This window comes from Diceros bicornis, chromosome 39 (assembly GCF_020826845.1).
Source record: "Diceros bicornis minor isolate mBicDic1 chromosome 39, mDicBic1.mat.cur, whole genome shotgun sequence".
In the NCBI taxonomy this organism is placed as follows: domain Eukaryota; kingdom Metazoa; phylum Chordata; class Mammalia; order Perissodactyla; family Rhinocerotidae; genus Diceros; species Diceros bicornis.
The window spans coordinates 17,233,818-17,251,066 of NC_080778.1; the positions used below are offsets into that span (position 1 = coordinate 17,233,818).

The 17,249-nt window shown below is 40.1% G+C and overlaps 2 protein-coding genes and 1 non-coding gene across 6 annotated transcripts in view; 1 reads left to right on the plus strand and 2 right to left on the minus strand.

Annotated features, from left to right (window-relative positions):
* Window positions 1-2,492: 2,492 nt before the first annotated feature.
* ARMT1 (acidic residue methyltransferase 1) lies at window positions 2,493-16,433 on the minus strand. The gene is made up of 5 exons (XM_058534135.1): window positions 16,386-16,433; window positions 13,738-13,843; window positions 13,058-13,302; window positions 7,686-7,851; window positions 2,493-4,267 (listed from the first exon to the last, which is right to left on the minus strand). Exons 1-5 carry the CDS (start codon window positions 16,424-16,426, stop codon window positions 3,500-3,502), a joined length of 1,326 nt encoding a protein of 441 aa, XP_058390118.1. The 5' UTR covers window positions 16,427-16,433; the 3' UTR covers window positions 2,493-3,499.
* On the minus strand, window positions 7,122-7,228 carry LOC131399807 (U6 spliceosomal RNA). Its single transcript, XR_009217234.1, has one exon. It is a non-coding gene; the product is annotated as a U6 spliceosomal RNA (small nuclear RNA).
* Window positions 16,434-16,814: 381 nt separating the features above from the next.
* Window positions 16,815-17,249, plus strand: part of RMND1 (required for meiotic nuclear division 1 homolog) — a 43,330-nt gene continuing 42,895 nt past the window's right edge. For 2 of the 4 annotated variants that reach the window (XM_058534136.1, XM_058534138.1), the window contains exon 1: window positions 16,816-16,926. The gene's annotated coding sequence lies outside the window, so the exon portion shown is untranslated. Of the gene's footprint in view, window positions 16,927-17,249 lie in introns of all 4 variants that reach the window. The other 2 variants (XM_058534139.1, XM_058534140.1) reach the window with 2 other exon arrangements.

The following is a 17,249-nucleotide window of genomic DNA, read 5'->3' on the forward strand; positions in this document are numbered from 1 at the left end:
CCCCGCTTCGGCAGCCAGGGTTCCTTTCCCAGGCGCAGACCTACACCACTCATCAGTGGCCATACCGTGGCAGCGACGCACATCCAAAATAGAGGAAGATCGGCACAGATGTTAGCTCAGGGCGAACCTTCCTCAGCAAAAAAAGAAAAGAAAAGAAAAAGAAAATGGTTGGGAGAGGAAATTTTAATAAACCTAACTCTGAATTGTGCTTTTGATCCACCCTAAGGTTTTCTTAAAATGTAAGCAAAAGTTTTGAACTATATTGATATTGCCTTCTCTGGCGGGTATTTCTTTTCTAGAAACATGACCTTGAGATTGAACACCACAGGTTCTGGCTTTATAAAAGTTCAAAACCATTACTGCATTTTATCAAACACAAAATACCATCTCAAATTATAGAAAAAAGCTGGATCATCCCCACAAATCTTGTCTGTCTGCTGTTTAATCAAAAAGTAATAAAAAGTAACCTGTGGAGCATAAACCACCATCCTCCACCTAATTATTTACCTGCCCTTCATCCACATTTCCATAATACACCTAAGATGTTAGATCTATGTCTTGATAAAAATGCATTGCATGAAATTTATAAGCTGCTTTATCCAGGAGTTACTTCACACTTAACCAAGTATGGTACTGTTAGCAGTTGAAACAATTGAAGATGCTATTTTGGGAAAGTTTCCCAAGATCGCTCAGCTCTGCAGTGGAAAACTTGCCCCCAGCTGACTCCAGAGCTCCAGCTTTCCCCACCGCGCTACTCCGTACCTACGCCAAACATACAGGTCATATTTGCTGGGGTAGAGACAAGTGAGGGGGCAGGTGAGGGCTGTAGGCAGAGCCTGTCCACCGGGTGTCTCAGTCCCTCACTTCAGAGGCCCCATGGGATGTTAAGAAGCAGTCCAAAAACCAATGTTTGGGGACAAAAGAAAAAACAGATAAAGAGAACTCCATCAAAATCTAAAACTTTTGCGCTGCAAATGATACCATCAAGAAAGTTAAGAGACAACCCAGAGAATGGGAGGAAATAATTGCAAATTACTTATCTGATGAGACTCATATGCAGAATACATAAAAACTCTTACAAGTCAATAATAAAAAGATAATCTAACTTTTCAGTGGGCAAAGGGGGGCTGGCCCCATGACCTGGTGGTTAAGTTCGGTGCACTCTGCTTCGGCAGCCTGGTTGCGGTTCCCGGGTGCGGACCCACAGCACTCGTTGGCAGCCACGTTGCGGCAGCAACCCACAGACAAAATAGAGGAAGACTGGCACAGATGTTAGCTCAGGAAGAATCTTCCTCAGCAAAAAAAAAATAATAATAATGAAAATAAATAAATGGGCAAAAGAATTGAGATTTCTCCAAAGAAGATATACAAACGGCCAATAAGCACATGAAAAGATGCTCAACATGGTTAGTCATTAGGGAAATGCAAATCAAAACCACAATGAGATACCACTTCACACCCAGTAGCACATCTATAATCAAAAACACAGGCAATAACAAGCGCTGACAAGAATGGGGAGAAATTGAAGCCCTCACGAGTTGCTGGTGGGAATGTAAAATGTTGCAAATGTTTTGGAAAACAGCTTGGCAGTTCCTCAAAACGTTAAACATAGCTGCCACATAATCTAGTACTTTCACTCCTAGGTTAATACTCAAGAGAACTGAAAACACACAAACACTTGCACATGAATGTTCAAGCAGCATTATTCATAATAGTCAAAAAATGGAAACAACCCAAATGTCCATCCACTGATGGGTGGATAAATATGGTGTATCCATATGTGGTACATCCATACAATGGAATGTTATTCAGCAATGAAAAGGAATGAAGTACTGATACATGCTACAATTAATGAACCTTGAAAAGAAGCCAGTCACAAAAGACCACATATTTTATGATTCTATTTCTATATGAAATGTCCAGAACAGGCAAATCCATAGAGACAGAAGGTAGATTATTGGTTGCCAGATGCCCAGAGGGGAATGGGAAAGAACTGTTAATGGGTACAGGGATTCTTTTAGGGGTGACAAAAATGTTCTTAAATTAGATTGTGGTAACGGCTGCACGACCCTACGAACACACTAAAATACTGTACACTTTAAATGGATGAATTGTATGTGAATTATATCTCAAGAACGCTGGGTTAAAAAAAAATCAACTGGCAAGTTTACAAGAGTGTCCTCCTTCCTGATAAGCATTTTTTTTTTTTCTGGTGAGGAAGATTAGCCCTGAGCTAATATCTGTTGCCAATCCTCCTCTTTTTGCTGAGGAGGATTGGCGCCGGGCTAACATCCGTGCCCATCTTCCTCTACTTTATATGGGATACTGCCACAGCATGGCTTGATGGGCGGTGCCTAGGTCCGCACCTGGGATCCAAACTCTTGAACCCTGGGCCCCTGAAGCGGAGTGCGCAAACTTGACCACTACACCACTGGGCAAGCCCCCCTCTAGATCTCATTTTTAATCTTTCCTCTTTGACTTCTCCCCACTGGAAAATAAAAACAATGATATTTTCAGTACAATTCATTTTATTATTCTAGTGCAGGAAAACATTTCCAGGTTTATTTCCGATTTCAGTTTCAAAACAAACTGATCTGAAACTTACAGTATTTAATATCTGGTGAACACCAATAAATGTGTAATAATATAAAAAATTAATTAACCCGTTGGTAGTACTCCAAAGTCAATGCATAAGAATCTTTTCTATTTAAAGCATTTTTTTAAACTGCAATCTAAAAATCTGTTCATCTAAAACACTTATGTGTTAAAATATATTTCAGTTGGTTATGTTTATCACAAATAGAATGTAAAAGATATTACATTTCTTCAAATACTATTTGTTTCATTCTGTTCAATTTGGTGTTTCCTATCATCCATTCCACAGGTCAATCAAATGCATGCAAATAAAACATTGAAATTTTTATTGAAATGAAATAAAATTCAAGGAGAACAAAATCTAGAATTAACTTATGAGGTAAGTTTTACTTATGTGTGTTCAAATATCACAGTTGTAAGAAATGCCTCTCTTTACAAAGCATATGTAAGATGTATATTTTCATGGAGCCCTTATTTCTAGAGCCCAAAATCAAGTTAAATAAAATTCCATGCTTCCTAGAATATTAAATACCATGCAGCACAGTATTAATAAAAAATGTTAACTTTGTCAAAAGCAGAATTCACTTATATTTTGCTTTATGGCCAATTAAAAATAAGTTCATTAAAACCACTGGAAATTATGCATTTAACTTGAAATAAGTTACTAAAATTTCAACATAAATGTAAATATCTGGAACTAGCCTAATCCCTCTATCCCCAAAACAATGGAATGAGGCAAAATGTTCAAAAAAAAGCATTCAGAGTGTATGCAAATGAGCAGTGAGAGGCCAGGCTTCCCAGAGCTAATGCAGAGCAGCTATGTGACTAATTCACACACTGCTTTTCTGGGGATGAAAAGTGCCTGTCAGATCCTTCTACACAACTTGCGAGTTCCTAAATCAAGTCAAAGTGGACCATCAAACTGAAATATTCCATATTTCCCCTGGGTCCGCCAGTTGGGCTCAGAAGCTGTGAGTTGTTCCCCTTGCCCAGGCCGCAGACCCACCTGAATCTCAGCCTTCAATGTTCTTATACTGCAGAGAGGGGCAGGATGGAAGCCACTCAAAGCCTGATGAAATGGAACAGTAAACTCCCACTTTCTGTCGCCTGTCAACTTCCTATAATTCAAATCACCTTTGAACAAAATTAAATGTGCCTTTTGTAGGTCAGCATATAAGTCAGGTGCAACCTGAGGCATTGCACAGAATTCATGAGGCAGAGTCCAAAACATATGATCGTGGTAAACCCATCTGCCCATTTTAATATGGTTTTCCCAGTCGACCCCACACTTGGACACCCACTTATGATTGGACCGTTTTACCTGTTCAATTAACCAGTTAAAATCATGTACAGTAGTATCAGAAACAAACCATGGAATCGTTTTTCCATAAAAATGGATCTCGGTAGCCAGTTTAGAGGCCAACAAGAAGTCAGCTAATACTAAATCTGTAACAAGTTCAAACCCAGAATTATCCAGAACAATATCCACTCTAATAACAGGGGCTTTTCCTCTTCTTTTCTTGCAATTGCTGAGCAATGACCAAAGATGTTCCATGTCATTCACTAAAATGAAAGGTTCTAGGTCTCCCAAAGAATTTATTACACTGGTCTTCTGAGAACTGGTTTCCCCGCCTGACAGAGACAGATCACACTTATTTCCCCACAGTGAAATCTGAAAAAGAAAAAGTACAAAACAGTTACCCTTCTTTTCAATAACCAACAAAAATTCTATTATGTAGGATATGGGGGGAGGGGGCATTAAAATATTCATAAAATTCATTTTTACCAAACACTTAATATAAAATGACCATCAAATCTATACTTTCTCTAACAATACAAAGGCTGTGTTACAATGAAACTTTTAAATGGTCGGTATGTAATGAACTTTAAAAAAACTGGTTTGAATGATTTTAACGACCCATACCGTTTAATCAGAATGCAAGTTTCTGCATCTTGCAGATATTAGAACTGGTGATCAGATGCTGTAAGAAGAGGCTACAAAGTTTACTTTATAATCCAGAGTCAAGAGAAAAATACAAGTTCCTTTTTTCCTCCCAGCCCCCCTTAAATTGCTGTTTCTTTTACTACTTGTATAACCTTAGGACCTGGCAGCCTCTCTGGGACTTAGTTCTCTCACTCATAAAATAAAGAAATTGGACAAGGTGATGTCTAAAGGCCCTTCCAACTCTGATAATCTATTATTCCACTTTAAACTCAAATAATACTCAAGCTTATTTTGTAGGAAATGGTATGTAGCCCTATTTTTTTTTTAAGCTATAACTAAAATCATATGTTTCGGACTGCAGGCTCTGCAATCAGACCTGGGTTCAAATCCTAGCGTTCCCAATTAATGATCACTGGTAAATTACACACAATCTCTAAGGCTCAGGTTCAGCAACTTAAAAAGGAGATAACAATAGTACTTACCTCATAAAGTTATTTGTGAGAATTAACTGACATAATATGTAAGTAACATATCCGATATCTGGCATACAGAAGTACTAAATAAATATTAGCCAAAACAGACTCTACTCTTCTGTGTCAAGATAAGAGGAAAATGCATGTTCCAACCAAGAATATTTTTTTTTTTTTGAGGAAGATTAGCCCTGAGCTAACATCTGCTGCCAATCCTCCTCTTTTTTGTTGAGTAAGATTGGCCCTGGGCTAACATCCATGCCCATCTTTCTCTACTTTATATGGGATGCCACCAGAGCACGGCTTGATAAGTCATGCGTAGGTCTGTGCCCGGGATCCGAACCTGCAAACTCTGGGCCGCCGAAGCTGAGCACGCAAACTTAACCACTACACCATCAGGCTGGCACCAAGAATATTATTTTTAAAAAATAAATGAAGAGACTTTAAGTGTCAGCCTTAAGTTATAACTCAAGTGCGTGAAGAGACGTACAATGGAGTACACGATGGCCTCCCCCAGCTGAGGTCAGGGGCTCTGCTGGCCTCCTGCACCTTTCCTTCACCCTATCGTCCAGTCTGTAATTCTGTATTTATTTGTGCCATTATTGGATTGTCTACATTCCCTCAAGATTACAAGTTCTATGACAGCAAGGATTGGTGTGTTATTCTCACCATCACACGCCCGGCATCTAGAACAGCATTCGACAGAGTAGGTACTGAAATATTTGTGTGGACAGTGGTGGAGTGCTGTGGCTCTTAAAAACAGATCAACATTCCTCGCAAACTAACACCCCTTCAGGCTTCTCGTAGGAGTTAACCTGCTGGTCACCATGAGCACTAATGGGAGGCAACTTTGGGCTCCTTTACTTGGGAGCGGAGTGGCAGTTTGGGGTAGCTGGCCAAATTAGATGACAGAAAATAGACTGGTACTCCTTCTTCTCAATTGATTATACTTACAGGACAAAGAATATATTCAGAGAAGACTTCCCTGAAACAACAGGCGAGCTGCGGGTAGAGGGTGACACCCTGATTTTCTTTTTTCTTTTCTTTTTCATCTAAGCTAAGCATAAAGGATAGTTTAGAGGGGGAAAAATAACTAGGTTTGTGAGTTAGCCATACCTGACAACTTTTCTTCCAAACTCAAAATAAGCCTTTCCCTCTCAATCATTCAGCTGACTCTGCTGGCCCTTAAAGTTTCACCCGGACCTTGTCACATCCCACAACCTGTCAGCACGTGCTGTAGCCTCTACTTTCAAAGTATATACAGAATCTGGTGACATTTACCACCTCTTATGCTACCAGCTCGGCCCAGCCATCCCTCATCTGAGTCATTTTAATAACAGATCTCCCGTCTTGCCCCTTCAGTCTGTTCTCAGTCTGAAGAAATCCGTGGAATAAGTCATTTAACACTACTCCTCTGATCAAAGAGCTTCCTATTTCATTTTAAATAAAATCAAAAGTCCTTACCTTTGCTTACAAGGCCTTCTATGGCCCTTCCAGCATGCCCTCACCCCACCCTGCAGCGCTCTCACCTTATTTCCTACAGAACTCCCTTGCAGTCGCTCCCACAGCTGGCAGGCTCCCAGCTCAGGGCCGCAGCAGGAATGCTCCACCCAGATGTGCACCTGACCTGCTCCTTCACCTGCCTCAGGTCTTTCTCCATCACATTCTCAGCAGGCCCCTCCCTGGCACCCAGACTTACAACTGCAGCCCCTGCTCCCCTTCCCCAGCACTCTCGGCTCCCCTTCTTCCCTGCTGTATTTCTCTCCATAGCACTTTCTAACATCTCTTTCTGGGAAAAGTAAGGGCTGGGGATACTACTGTGTACATACATTTTCAAATAGTTCTGATTCTAATCATATATTTTAAATTTTAGGATGTTTTTAATGAGAATTAAAAACTAAAGTTAATACAAGATACATGAAGAAATGTAATAAAACAATATTACATAGGCCACTAACCACCCTGTATTCCAGCCTCTGTGCTCAAATGTTTTTTGTTTGTTTGTTTATTGTGGTAACATTGGTTTACAACACTGTACAAATTTCAGGTGTACATCATTATACTTCTATTTCTGCATGGATTACATCATGTTCTCATGTTCACCACCCAAAAAAAATATGGAACACTTCACGAATTTGCATGTCATCCTTGCTCAGGGGCCATGCTAATCTTCTCTGTATCGTTCCAATTTTAGTGTATGTGCTGCCGAAGTGAGCACTGTGCTCCATTCTTTACATAAACGAATCTAGTTTAATTCTCACATCAAATTATGAGGTACACACGACCATTCTCATTTAACAGATGAGGAAACTGAGATTAAGTATCTTGCCTCAGGTCCAACCACAAATAAGAGACAGGGCCAGCACTGAAGCCCAAGTCGGGCTGGGCCCACCAAATGACTGTCAAGTCTTCTCTCAGGAGTGACAGGAGCTCTGAAGCCAGACAACTCCTGTGCCACTAAAATCACCTCCAGTTGGAGTAGAAGAGATTTAAAACCCATTTTCAGAGATTAATTGGATTTTCATTTCTTGAAAAACACTTTTACTAAAATGATAAAAAATCATCCATTATAACAAATGACAATATATACATGCTTTGTTGTTAAGAGTGTACTAGTTTATGTTTTAACTGTTTAAACAGACAAATATACTCAGAAAATTAATTATCATATTTACCTGAAGAAACTTAAAAAACTCATTTTTTAGCTGATTTTCATCTAGGTCTTCAACAGTTCTCAGCAACTCTTGCAGGTAGGCACATAAAGCAATGATAGATTCCTGTGACTCAAAGAAATTTTGGTCTTTTGATTCTTTAAATACATCAAAGTCATCGATTGGTGGACTAAAGGAAGAGAAAAACATACGTGAAACATTTATATAACTCTCTACCTTTTTTTTTTTTTTTAACATTTGCAATTCTTTAAAGGAAAGAGAATAGTACTATCCAGTCTCAATTACTGGTAATAGACACTAGATATAATAGATAATCAAATTACACAAAAATAAATCCCTCAAACTCTTTTTAATTAAATGTCAAAAGTTCCCTAATCAAATATTTTACTGGAAGGATTAAATAACTATAGTGACTATATCCATGATTATTTACCTAATAGAGTTTCTAGGACAAAAGGAGAAAGAGAAACAAAATTTCAAGATAATTGCTTTAGTTTAACAAACATTTTTTGGGGACACTCAATGTGGCAGGGTTCCAAGTCACAAACATATGTATATATAAACAGAATATTTGAATACAATGCCGTGATCACTAACAGAGCAAAACATGGAGAATTTTAAGAACCCAATGACTACTTGGGATAAATCAGACTTAATACTACTGTAAATTTTATTATAATAATAAATTTTGATCATTTATGTGTAGACTTTTGGGAGGCAACTTTTACTTCCAAGTTGACTTTGACCCAAGGTGATTTATGCGCCATAGCTACATCTTCATGCTATCCAATGAGAGGGCAAAAGCATTAACACTGGCCTAAGAAAAACATCACTAAGAAGGTGCAAATACTAACATAATAGCCTTCACAGGATCAAATATAAAAGACATCCAGATTATCTGACCCTCTAAATTAGCTACTTTTTCCATGGGTCACTTACTTTACGGGAAAAACAACATGACTGATACAATGGGATTGATTCAAAGAACAGAAAACAAAAACATACCAGAATTTACACATTGACATGATTGCTGCCTCCTTCCAGTCAGTCAGTCCCCTTGGGAAGCTACTCTTATTCCAAGGATGCTGCCATTGCTCAAAGCACTTTTGGAATTCCCCTTTTGGAACTGTCTTCAGAACCTGTGGCACATTATTGAATGTCCTGTCAGTGACAGCATAGCTTCCTCCTTTGGAGTTACTTGCTTTTTGGAAATAGCCAAAAGTCACTCAGAGCAATTTCAGTAGAATGAGGTGTGTAAATCAAATGGAATAAAACATTTCTGGTCAAAATGAGGAGTGACTGAAAAATAATAAGACATTCTCTTTTTGAGGCTTGTAATTGGCTCTGAAAGAAATCCCAAAGAATTAAAAGATGTTTTTAGCAATGGCAGCATTGCTGAAATAAACCAGTCTCTCAAGGTGACTTAAAAGGATAAAAATTACTTGGCTACACAGGCTCTAGTATAAGGGTCAGCCAACTGCAGCTCACAGACCCAACCTGGCCCAGTGCCTGTTTTGTATGACCTATAAGCTAAGGATGGGTTCTACATTTTCAAATGGTTGAAAGTAAATCAAAAGAAGAATAATATTTTACGACACGTGAAATTCACATATCAGTGTCCATAAATGAGGTTTTATTGGAACACAGCCACGCTCATTCATTGATGTACTCTTGATGGCTGCTTTCACACTACAATGACAGAGCTGCGTAGCTGCAACAAAGACCATGTGGCCCCCACAGCCTAAAATATTCACTGTCTGGCCCTTTACAGAAAAACTTTACCAACTCTCGTTCTAGGGTTTTATTAACAAATTAGCCATTACTTTAAAGTCACACCTCAGATTAAGGATGAGTCATTTCTTGTCTTTAAGAGAGTAAACTCACATAACTATATATGATGTCTGATTTTAAAATGTTTGCTATTTTAGAATCTACTAAAGCTGTATATGTGCACATATATATACATAGGGCTCACTCCTGGTGGTTCACTCCTAGGTATATACCCAACAGAAATACACACATATGTCACCAATAACATGTGTTTGAATGTTTGTAGCAGCACTCTTCATAATAACCCCCAACTGGAAACTCTTCAAATATCCATCAACAATAGAACAGGTAAACAGACTGTAATATATTCATATAATGCAACACTCTACAGCAATGAAAACGAATGACTTACAACCATATGCAAGCATATGAATAATCCTCACCAACATAACGCTGAGTGAAAGAAGCCAGACACAAAACTACACACCATATAATTTCATTTAAATAAAGTTTAAAAACAGCCAAAACTAACACAGGTCAGGATAATGCTTATCCTTGAGGTGCAGTGATGGTAGTGACTGGACGCGGACCAAGGGGGGCTTCTGGGGTCCTAGTAAGGTTCTGCCTCTTGATCTGGGCACTGGGGACACATGTGTGTTCTGGTAAAGATTGCTGAACACCTAAGACATGCACTGTTCTGTACGTATATTACATTTTAATAAAAGCTTAAAAATGTCTATTTTCTCTGCACTTTCATTTTTCAATATCTGAAGTATATTTACTTGATATATTTAAATTTCACATATGGCTAGAACTTTGAACCTTAATTTAGACTTGCAGACTACTCAACTATTTAATAAAAACCAAAACATATATCTTGACAAAAAAAAAAGAGGTATGTTTCAGTATAAGGGTCAACATCAACATAAACATGTCTTAAAGCTAATCTGTGCTCTGGGATTCTCCAAAAATTAAGAAAACCCTTCTTCAGACATTTTGGGGCTGTCATCGACCCAGGACAGTAATTCCTCCTATAAGAACCATGAAAAATTGGACATTTAAAAATGACTTTAGGGCCAGCCCCGTGGCTTAGCGGTTAAGTGCGTGCGCTCTGCTGCTGGCGGCCCGGGTTCGGATCCTGGGCGTGCATTGATGCACCGCTTCTCCGGCCATGCTGAGGCCGCGTCCCACATACAGCAACTAAAAGGATGTGCAGCTATGACCTACAACTATCTGCTGGGGCTTTGGGGGGAAAAAAATAAATAAATAAAATTATAAAAAAAAAAAAAAAATGACTTTAGTGCTAGCTTCGCCGTAGGACAGTTCTTCTTCACACTGACCTAAAACCTGAGTTCTGGTCCAACAGAATACAAATCCCCAGACCTTCGAATAATGCCACAGAGGTCACCTTCGGAGACTTGGACATCCATGGCTCATCAATATTCTTGTTCCCGGAACTTAAAGCTAAATTTGCCTCTACCCAGACCAGTGGATATCACCCCAGGCTGCACAACAGAATCTCCCCGAGGCGTGGAAAGAAAAACTGATGCCTAGGCCCCACCACAGACAGACGAAATCGTCAGTATCTATTTTAATATAATGATTAAGAAATCTGCATGGTAAAAACAAAAACAAAAAAACCCTCCTCAACTGGGTTACAAATGTGCAGCCAGGTCTGTGGAATTCTGCTCTGGGTTTTTTAATTCTCTGAACCTTATCCACCTCTAAAATCAAACTCAGAAACAGCATTCCGTCTGCCTTTCTTCCAAACGCCACTAACCCTGCTCACGGTGCTACCCAGTCTTTCAACACTACAGCAGCTTTGGCTAATACCACAGATATTTTCCAGAATTATGAAACCCTCACCCAGAATTTCAGACTCAGTCCTTGACAGACATCCACATCTACTACTGAGAAAAGGACAGTCTGATGAGGGCTCTAATCTGATTTACAGACCAGGCTCAAACACCGACTACCATTTACTAGCCATGTAACTCGGAGCATGTTATTAATCTCTTTGAGCCTCAGTTTCCACAACTGTAAAATGGAAACCATAATAATACCTCCACTCCACTGGGTTGCAAAGTAACTGAACCATAGCTGGTTTTCAGAATATGGCAGCTCCTAGTACTAGCTGTAGTCTCTTGCTTGGTGTGTTCTGTACACCAGGCAGTGTGCCAGATTTTTAATAGTGTATTTTGCTTCTAGAGCAGAAATCCTAAAACATACTTATTCAGCAAAAACAACAAACTGTGATTTTTAAAATTTATAAAGATTAAGACAAAAAAAGAGCTAATGAAAAGACTCAAATTTATGCATGTTTCCCAAAATAATTTTTTTATTTTACTATGAGTGCTGGTTTGATTGATCACTTTAAAATATCCTATGCTATATTTAAGAACAGATATCAATGGGTTCCTCTTATTCAGCAAACCTGTATTTTTGTAACCTGTGAGCTAAAAGCATGACCCACATTATATCTTCTGCTACTCTATAAATCAGTTCTATTGTCAGAATTTTCCTAGGAAAAATTAAATTAGCAAATACAAGCCTATAAAAAGTTATTTTGAACATGTATTTAGCTTTTAGAGCGTTTCTAATCTAGCCGTTAAGAAAAAAGCAGGGCCAAAAATTAAGACAGTACATAAAACAATGTAGTAACTCACTGTTCTGTTGACTCCTTATACCCAAATCAATTCTGACAAATTATCTATTTTTATTTATTTATTTATTTATTTATTTATTTATTTATTTATTTTATAATTTTATTTATTCTTTTTCCCCCAAAGCCCCAGTAGATAGATAGTTGCATGTCATAGCTGCACATCCTTCTAGTTGTTGTATGTGGGACGCGGCCTCAGCATGGCTGGAAAAGCGGCGCGTCGGTGCACGCCTGGGATCCGAACCCGGGCCACCAGCAGCGGAGCGCGCGCACTTAACCTCTAAGCCACGGGGCCACAAATTATCTATTTTTATAAACAAAACCCATATGCTTACTTTGTCCCATCTTGATATTTTTATATAAGTAGTTATTTCAAATTAACATTTTTTGCTCAATAAGTATAACGTGTTTTACGCTAGAAGAAAAGTAAGTCTTTAAAAGAATTTTTTTTTTTTTTTTTGTGAGGAGGACCAGCCCTGAGCTAACATCCAACGCCAACCCTCCTCTTTTTTGCTGAGGAAGACTGACCCTGGGCTAACATCCATGCCCATCTTCCTCTACTTTATATGGGACAGCGCCACAGCATGGCTTGACAAGCAGTGCGTCGGTGCACGCCCGGGATCCAAACCGGCGAATCCCGGGCTGCCGCAGCGGAGCACGAACACTTAACCGCTTGCGCCACTGGGCCGGCCCCTAAAAGAATTTTTAATTAGTTCCTACTTCAGATATTCAATCTTATGTCTATTCCAGGCAAGTGGATTATAATTGCCAACAATCTATTATATCAATAACATTTTCAGAAATATCCAACAGTGCCATTAATATTTGCTGAACTGAATGAACTCAGGCTTCCACTGGGTTTTATTTTTAAACTTGCCATTTTATAATTTCCAAAAAAGCAAAAATTATCCAAACATTTGTTATTTGATGGTCATATACATACCTTTGGATAATTGCTTCGTGAATTCTACGATACATGTAGCATTCTACAAACAACCACGGTGAGTAAAACCACCTTGGTTTTCCATCACTTTCATTTAAAAGACTCTGTTGATGTTCCAGGTACTGATTCCATATATCAGTATCAACAAACTTCTCAACTAAGGGGATAATTGGTTTATCTGTTTGCAATTCATTCCGTAATTTAGAAAGAAGAGAAATAGCTTTCTTTTCAGCTTCCACACCTCTCTGCAGAAATGTGAAAAAAATTTACATATATAAGTATATACAAATACATATGAATAATCTATATATAAGTAACTTATATATACACACACACACACACATATATATATATAAAATTCTTCTAGGGTAACACATTTTTATGGACCTAAACTTAAGAAAGAAAAAAATATGACATTTCAAAGCTACATTTTGTGTCTTTCACAAACTATTATCAACATTCAAATTTAGAACTCAAGTTGAAAACTAAAGAATATACACACAGATCTCATATCAACATTATCCTGCCTAATGTTTTTTTGCCTTTTTTTTTTAAGTTTCGTCTTATAAACTAGAGTTCTTTATCTTTAGGTGGAATGACCATGACCACAGATGGAAAACTGCTTATTGTTTCTGTTCAAGAATTAACAAAAAAGACTAAAGTTAAAACACAATTCTTACCTCTCCATGTTTCTCAAAAAATTCACTTTTATGTCGATGCAATGTATCAATAGCCCTGGTCAGGATCTGTGGTGTTCTGTCTTTAACTGTTAGATATGCAAATGATCTAGAAAAGAGAGTCACATACACAATATGTTACTTAGCAGCACTAACACTAAAGGTTGGCCATCTTTCAGTTTCTGGAACACTTTATTTAAATTAAAATTCCTTTTCATACAATCAGTATAAGGAAAACCGGTCTTGTCTGTCTACTATATCAAGACAGGAAAACCTGCAAACTTCTCGGGTGTGTCTTGAAAGCTAAGCAGTCTTTGCACCTCTCGTCCCAGATTCTCCCCTGAAGTCTGTATAATCATTCTTATCTTACCCATTCTATCCCTTTTATTTTCCTTAAGCAGAAACTCGTTTAGCAATGTGATAGGACAGAAAAAGGAGCCTAAAAATCAAAAAGGCTCTCCTCCAAGGTCTATTACATACAAAGTGACTTCACCTACTTAGAAAGACGAATGAGGCAATGGATGTAAAGTTGTCTGGACGACTCTAACGTGCTAGACGTACATAAAGAATGAAAGATATTTACGAACCTGCTTCTCTCTTTTCTCTCTATATTCAGTGTATATTCTTAACCAATTTTAATTTTTTTCAAAGGTTTTTCCGGCTGCCTTCTCTATCTCACAATGACCCCTTCCATCCTGTTCTGCCCCCAAACAAAATCAAGGTATGATACCATTTCACTCTTCCAACCAAAAATTCAGACATTTTCTAGACGTGTCAAAGAATGAAGAAAGCTGGAATGAGTAGACTTCCATAAAAAAATTAAAGATATTCTTGATTTCAGACATACAAAAACCATTATTTTCAAATTATCACTTTACATATAATTGGTTTGTTACAGAAATACATGATTCAGTTAGAAAAAAACAGACTTTAGTAAGTGATGAAATTTTATGCAGTTTTTATTTTTTTTATTTTTTTGGAGGAAGATTAGCCTTCAGCTAACATCTGTTGCCAATCCTCCTCTTTTTGCTGAGGAAGATTGGCCCTGGGCTAACCTCCATGCCCATCTTCCTCTACTTTATATAAGACACAGCCGCAGCATGGCTTGATGAGCTGTGCAACGGTCCACACCAGGGATCGGAACCCGGGAATCCCGAGCCCCGAAACCAGAGGGCGCAAACTTAACCGCTGGCCAGTGCAGTTTTTAAATAGAGAGCACAGAATTTAACCGAGCAGTTCATTTATAGCTTCAGAAACAAAGTAAAAATGAAGAAGTTGATACAATAATTTTGAAAATACCTCTGCCCAAATCACCATTCTAACTTTAATTTGGCATCACCACACCTCGAAAATCTCAAGTACCTTATTGCAATTTTTAAAATATTAAAAGTATTTATATTATTTGAGTGTTTCTTCAAGGTTTCCTCAAATGGTAGCTAAAAAACTATAAAGCTAGACAAAAACTGCAAAAACATTTTCTGACTGTGATGCCTTGAGTACCCTCAGTGACTAAGTTTCAGTATGCATAGCAACTACTATGATCAGAATTTAACTTTTAAGAATCACTAATTCCTTGGAGGAAGAGAAGGAATAAGAAATCAACTGACACTTAAATTTTCCAAGGCAGCAGATACAAAAAGAAGTGACAGTCCTTTGAGATTTTATTTAACTGGAAAGAATTACTATTTATTTCCTCAGAGGCCTGTATCTCCAGGATAAGGCCCCACCCAGGTCAGGACAAGGGTGATGCCAGAGGCGCCTACAGCTCAAAGTTTAAGGATGCAAACACTCTATACGTGCACGACACTGAGTGAGTGTCTGCTTAAATTTGGGGGCCATTGGTACCTCTCTGGCCTCAATCTACTCCCAGTAAAGTCACTTTCTTCTACGTATTCTTGTGCTTTGCAATATTTCGGAGAAAGGACATATCTCAAAGATAAATCTGGTCCTTCAATTTATAAAACGGATATATATATATATATTTTTTTATGATCGTCCACAACTTTACCTAGAATCTGTAACATAACACCTAAAAAGCAAAAAGCTACAGGCATTTTTAATAGTGAGATTATAAATTACCCTATCAGCAATACGAAGACATACATTTCTCGATAGATCTGAGATTCCTAACTTTTACAGAGAATTTTAGCCCCCCAAAAGTGCGTTTAATAAACCCAATAGATATGATTAAAGCCATGAGCTGTAACACTCTGAAAGGGGAAGAGGGGGCATAAACTCCCAAGACAGTCACGCGGAAGTAAAAAAATACAGTATCAAGTGACTTGAAAGACCAGTTAACTGTTCGATACATATTACTATGAGACTATTACAAGGCCCGAGCGACCACTGTCGAGAGAGGCGGGGGTCACCGCAGATCTGAGCCGGGGTCGCAGCCTGCGCGGCGCAGTCGGGGGCGAGGCACCCGTCGCCTCCAGAAGAGGCGCAGAGCCGATCGGCCGCCTGGCCCTCACTCCCCGGCTCGGCTACACCGCGCAGGCGCCCCGGGCAGCGGCGCCCGACGGAGGGACTGAAGCCCCGGCCCCCGCGGCTTCCCCGCTGGCGACCCACAGGTTCCCGGCGGGCCCGGCTTCCCGCAACAGTGGGGAGCAGGACAAAGAGCGGGGGGCTTGGGCGAGGAGAGCGACACGAACCCCACGTCCTGGGCCGAGAGCGACGCCGGACGCCCCGCCATCCCCGTCCGCACCCGCCGCAGGAAGAGAGGCGGTGCCGGCGCGAAGGAGGAGCTCCACCGGGGAGGGACGTGCGTTAAAAAAACGCTTTTGAATGAAGAAACTTTATTTGGGACCCGCAGAAGAGACCAGCAATGGCCGGCGCGAGGACGCGGAGATCTTCCGGGGACGAAGGCGGGGCCCGCGGCGGCCGACGAGAGAAGCGGAATCAGGAAGCGGCGGAAGGCGGAAGCAGGCAGGGACCGGGAGGGCCCAGGGACTGGGGAGCGGAAAAGGTCGCGGCGGCGCGGGTCACGTGGTCGGGCAGTCACGTGGCCCAGGCGGCCCACGCTCCGCCGGGCTCGGAGCTCAGTGCGCCTGCGCGGTGCCAGGGCTGGGAGGGGCGCTGGTGCAGGGCTGGCTGCGGGAAGCGGGAGCGTGTCGCCGGGACTCTGTCTCTGCCTTGCAGCCTACCGCGGAAGCTTGCGCTCTTGGCGCGTCTCTCTTGTCTTCCGGCGGAGAGGTTAGTGCCCTGCCTTTCTCTAGCGGCCTGTTTGGTCCCGCACTGCGGGACCTTTGCTCCCGGCCGCCCTGAGCCTCTGGTGTCACAGGTTTCACCGGTACCGCTATGGCCCCGTGCCTCTTGCAGTGATCTTTGGTCGACTTAGCTGGGAGCAAAAAGCACTCAATCCATAAACACTTCCTGAACCCTTTTTTGAGCCAGTGCATAGCGGTAACTGCAAAGATAAAATAACGTTGAGTTTAAGGAATTGGAAGGCATGATCCCAAAGATTAGAGCAATTTATCCGTTGAATCGGAGCCCAGCTGATAGGGTTTGCTTAGTAG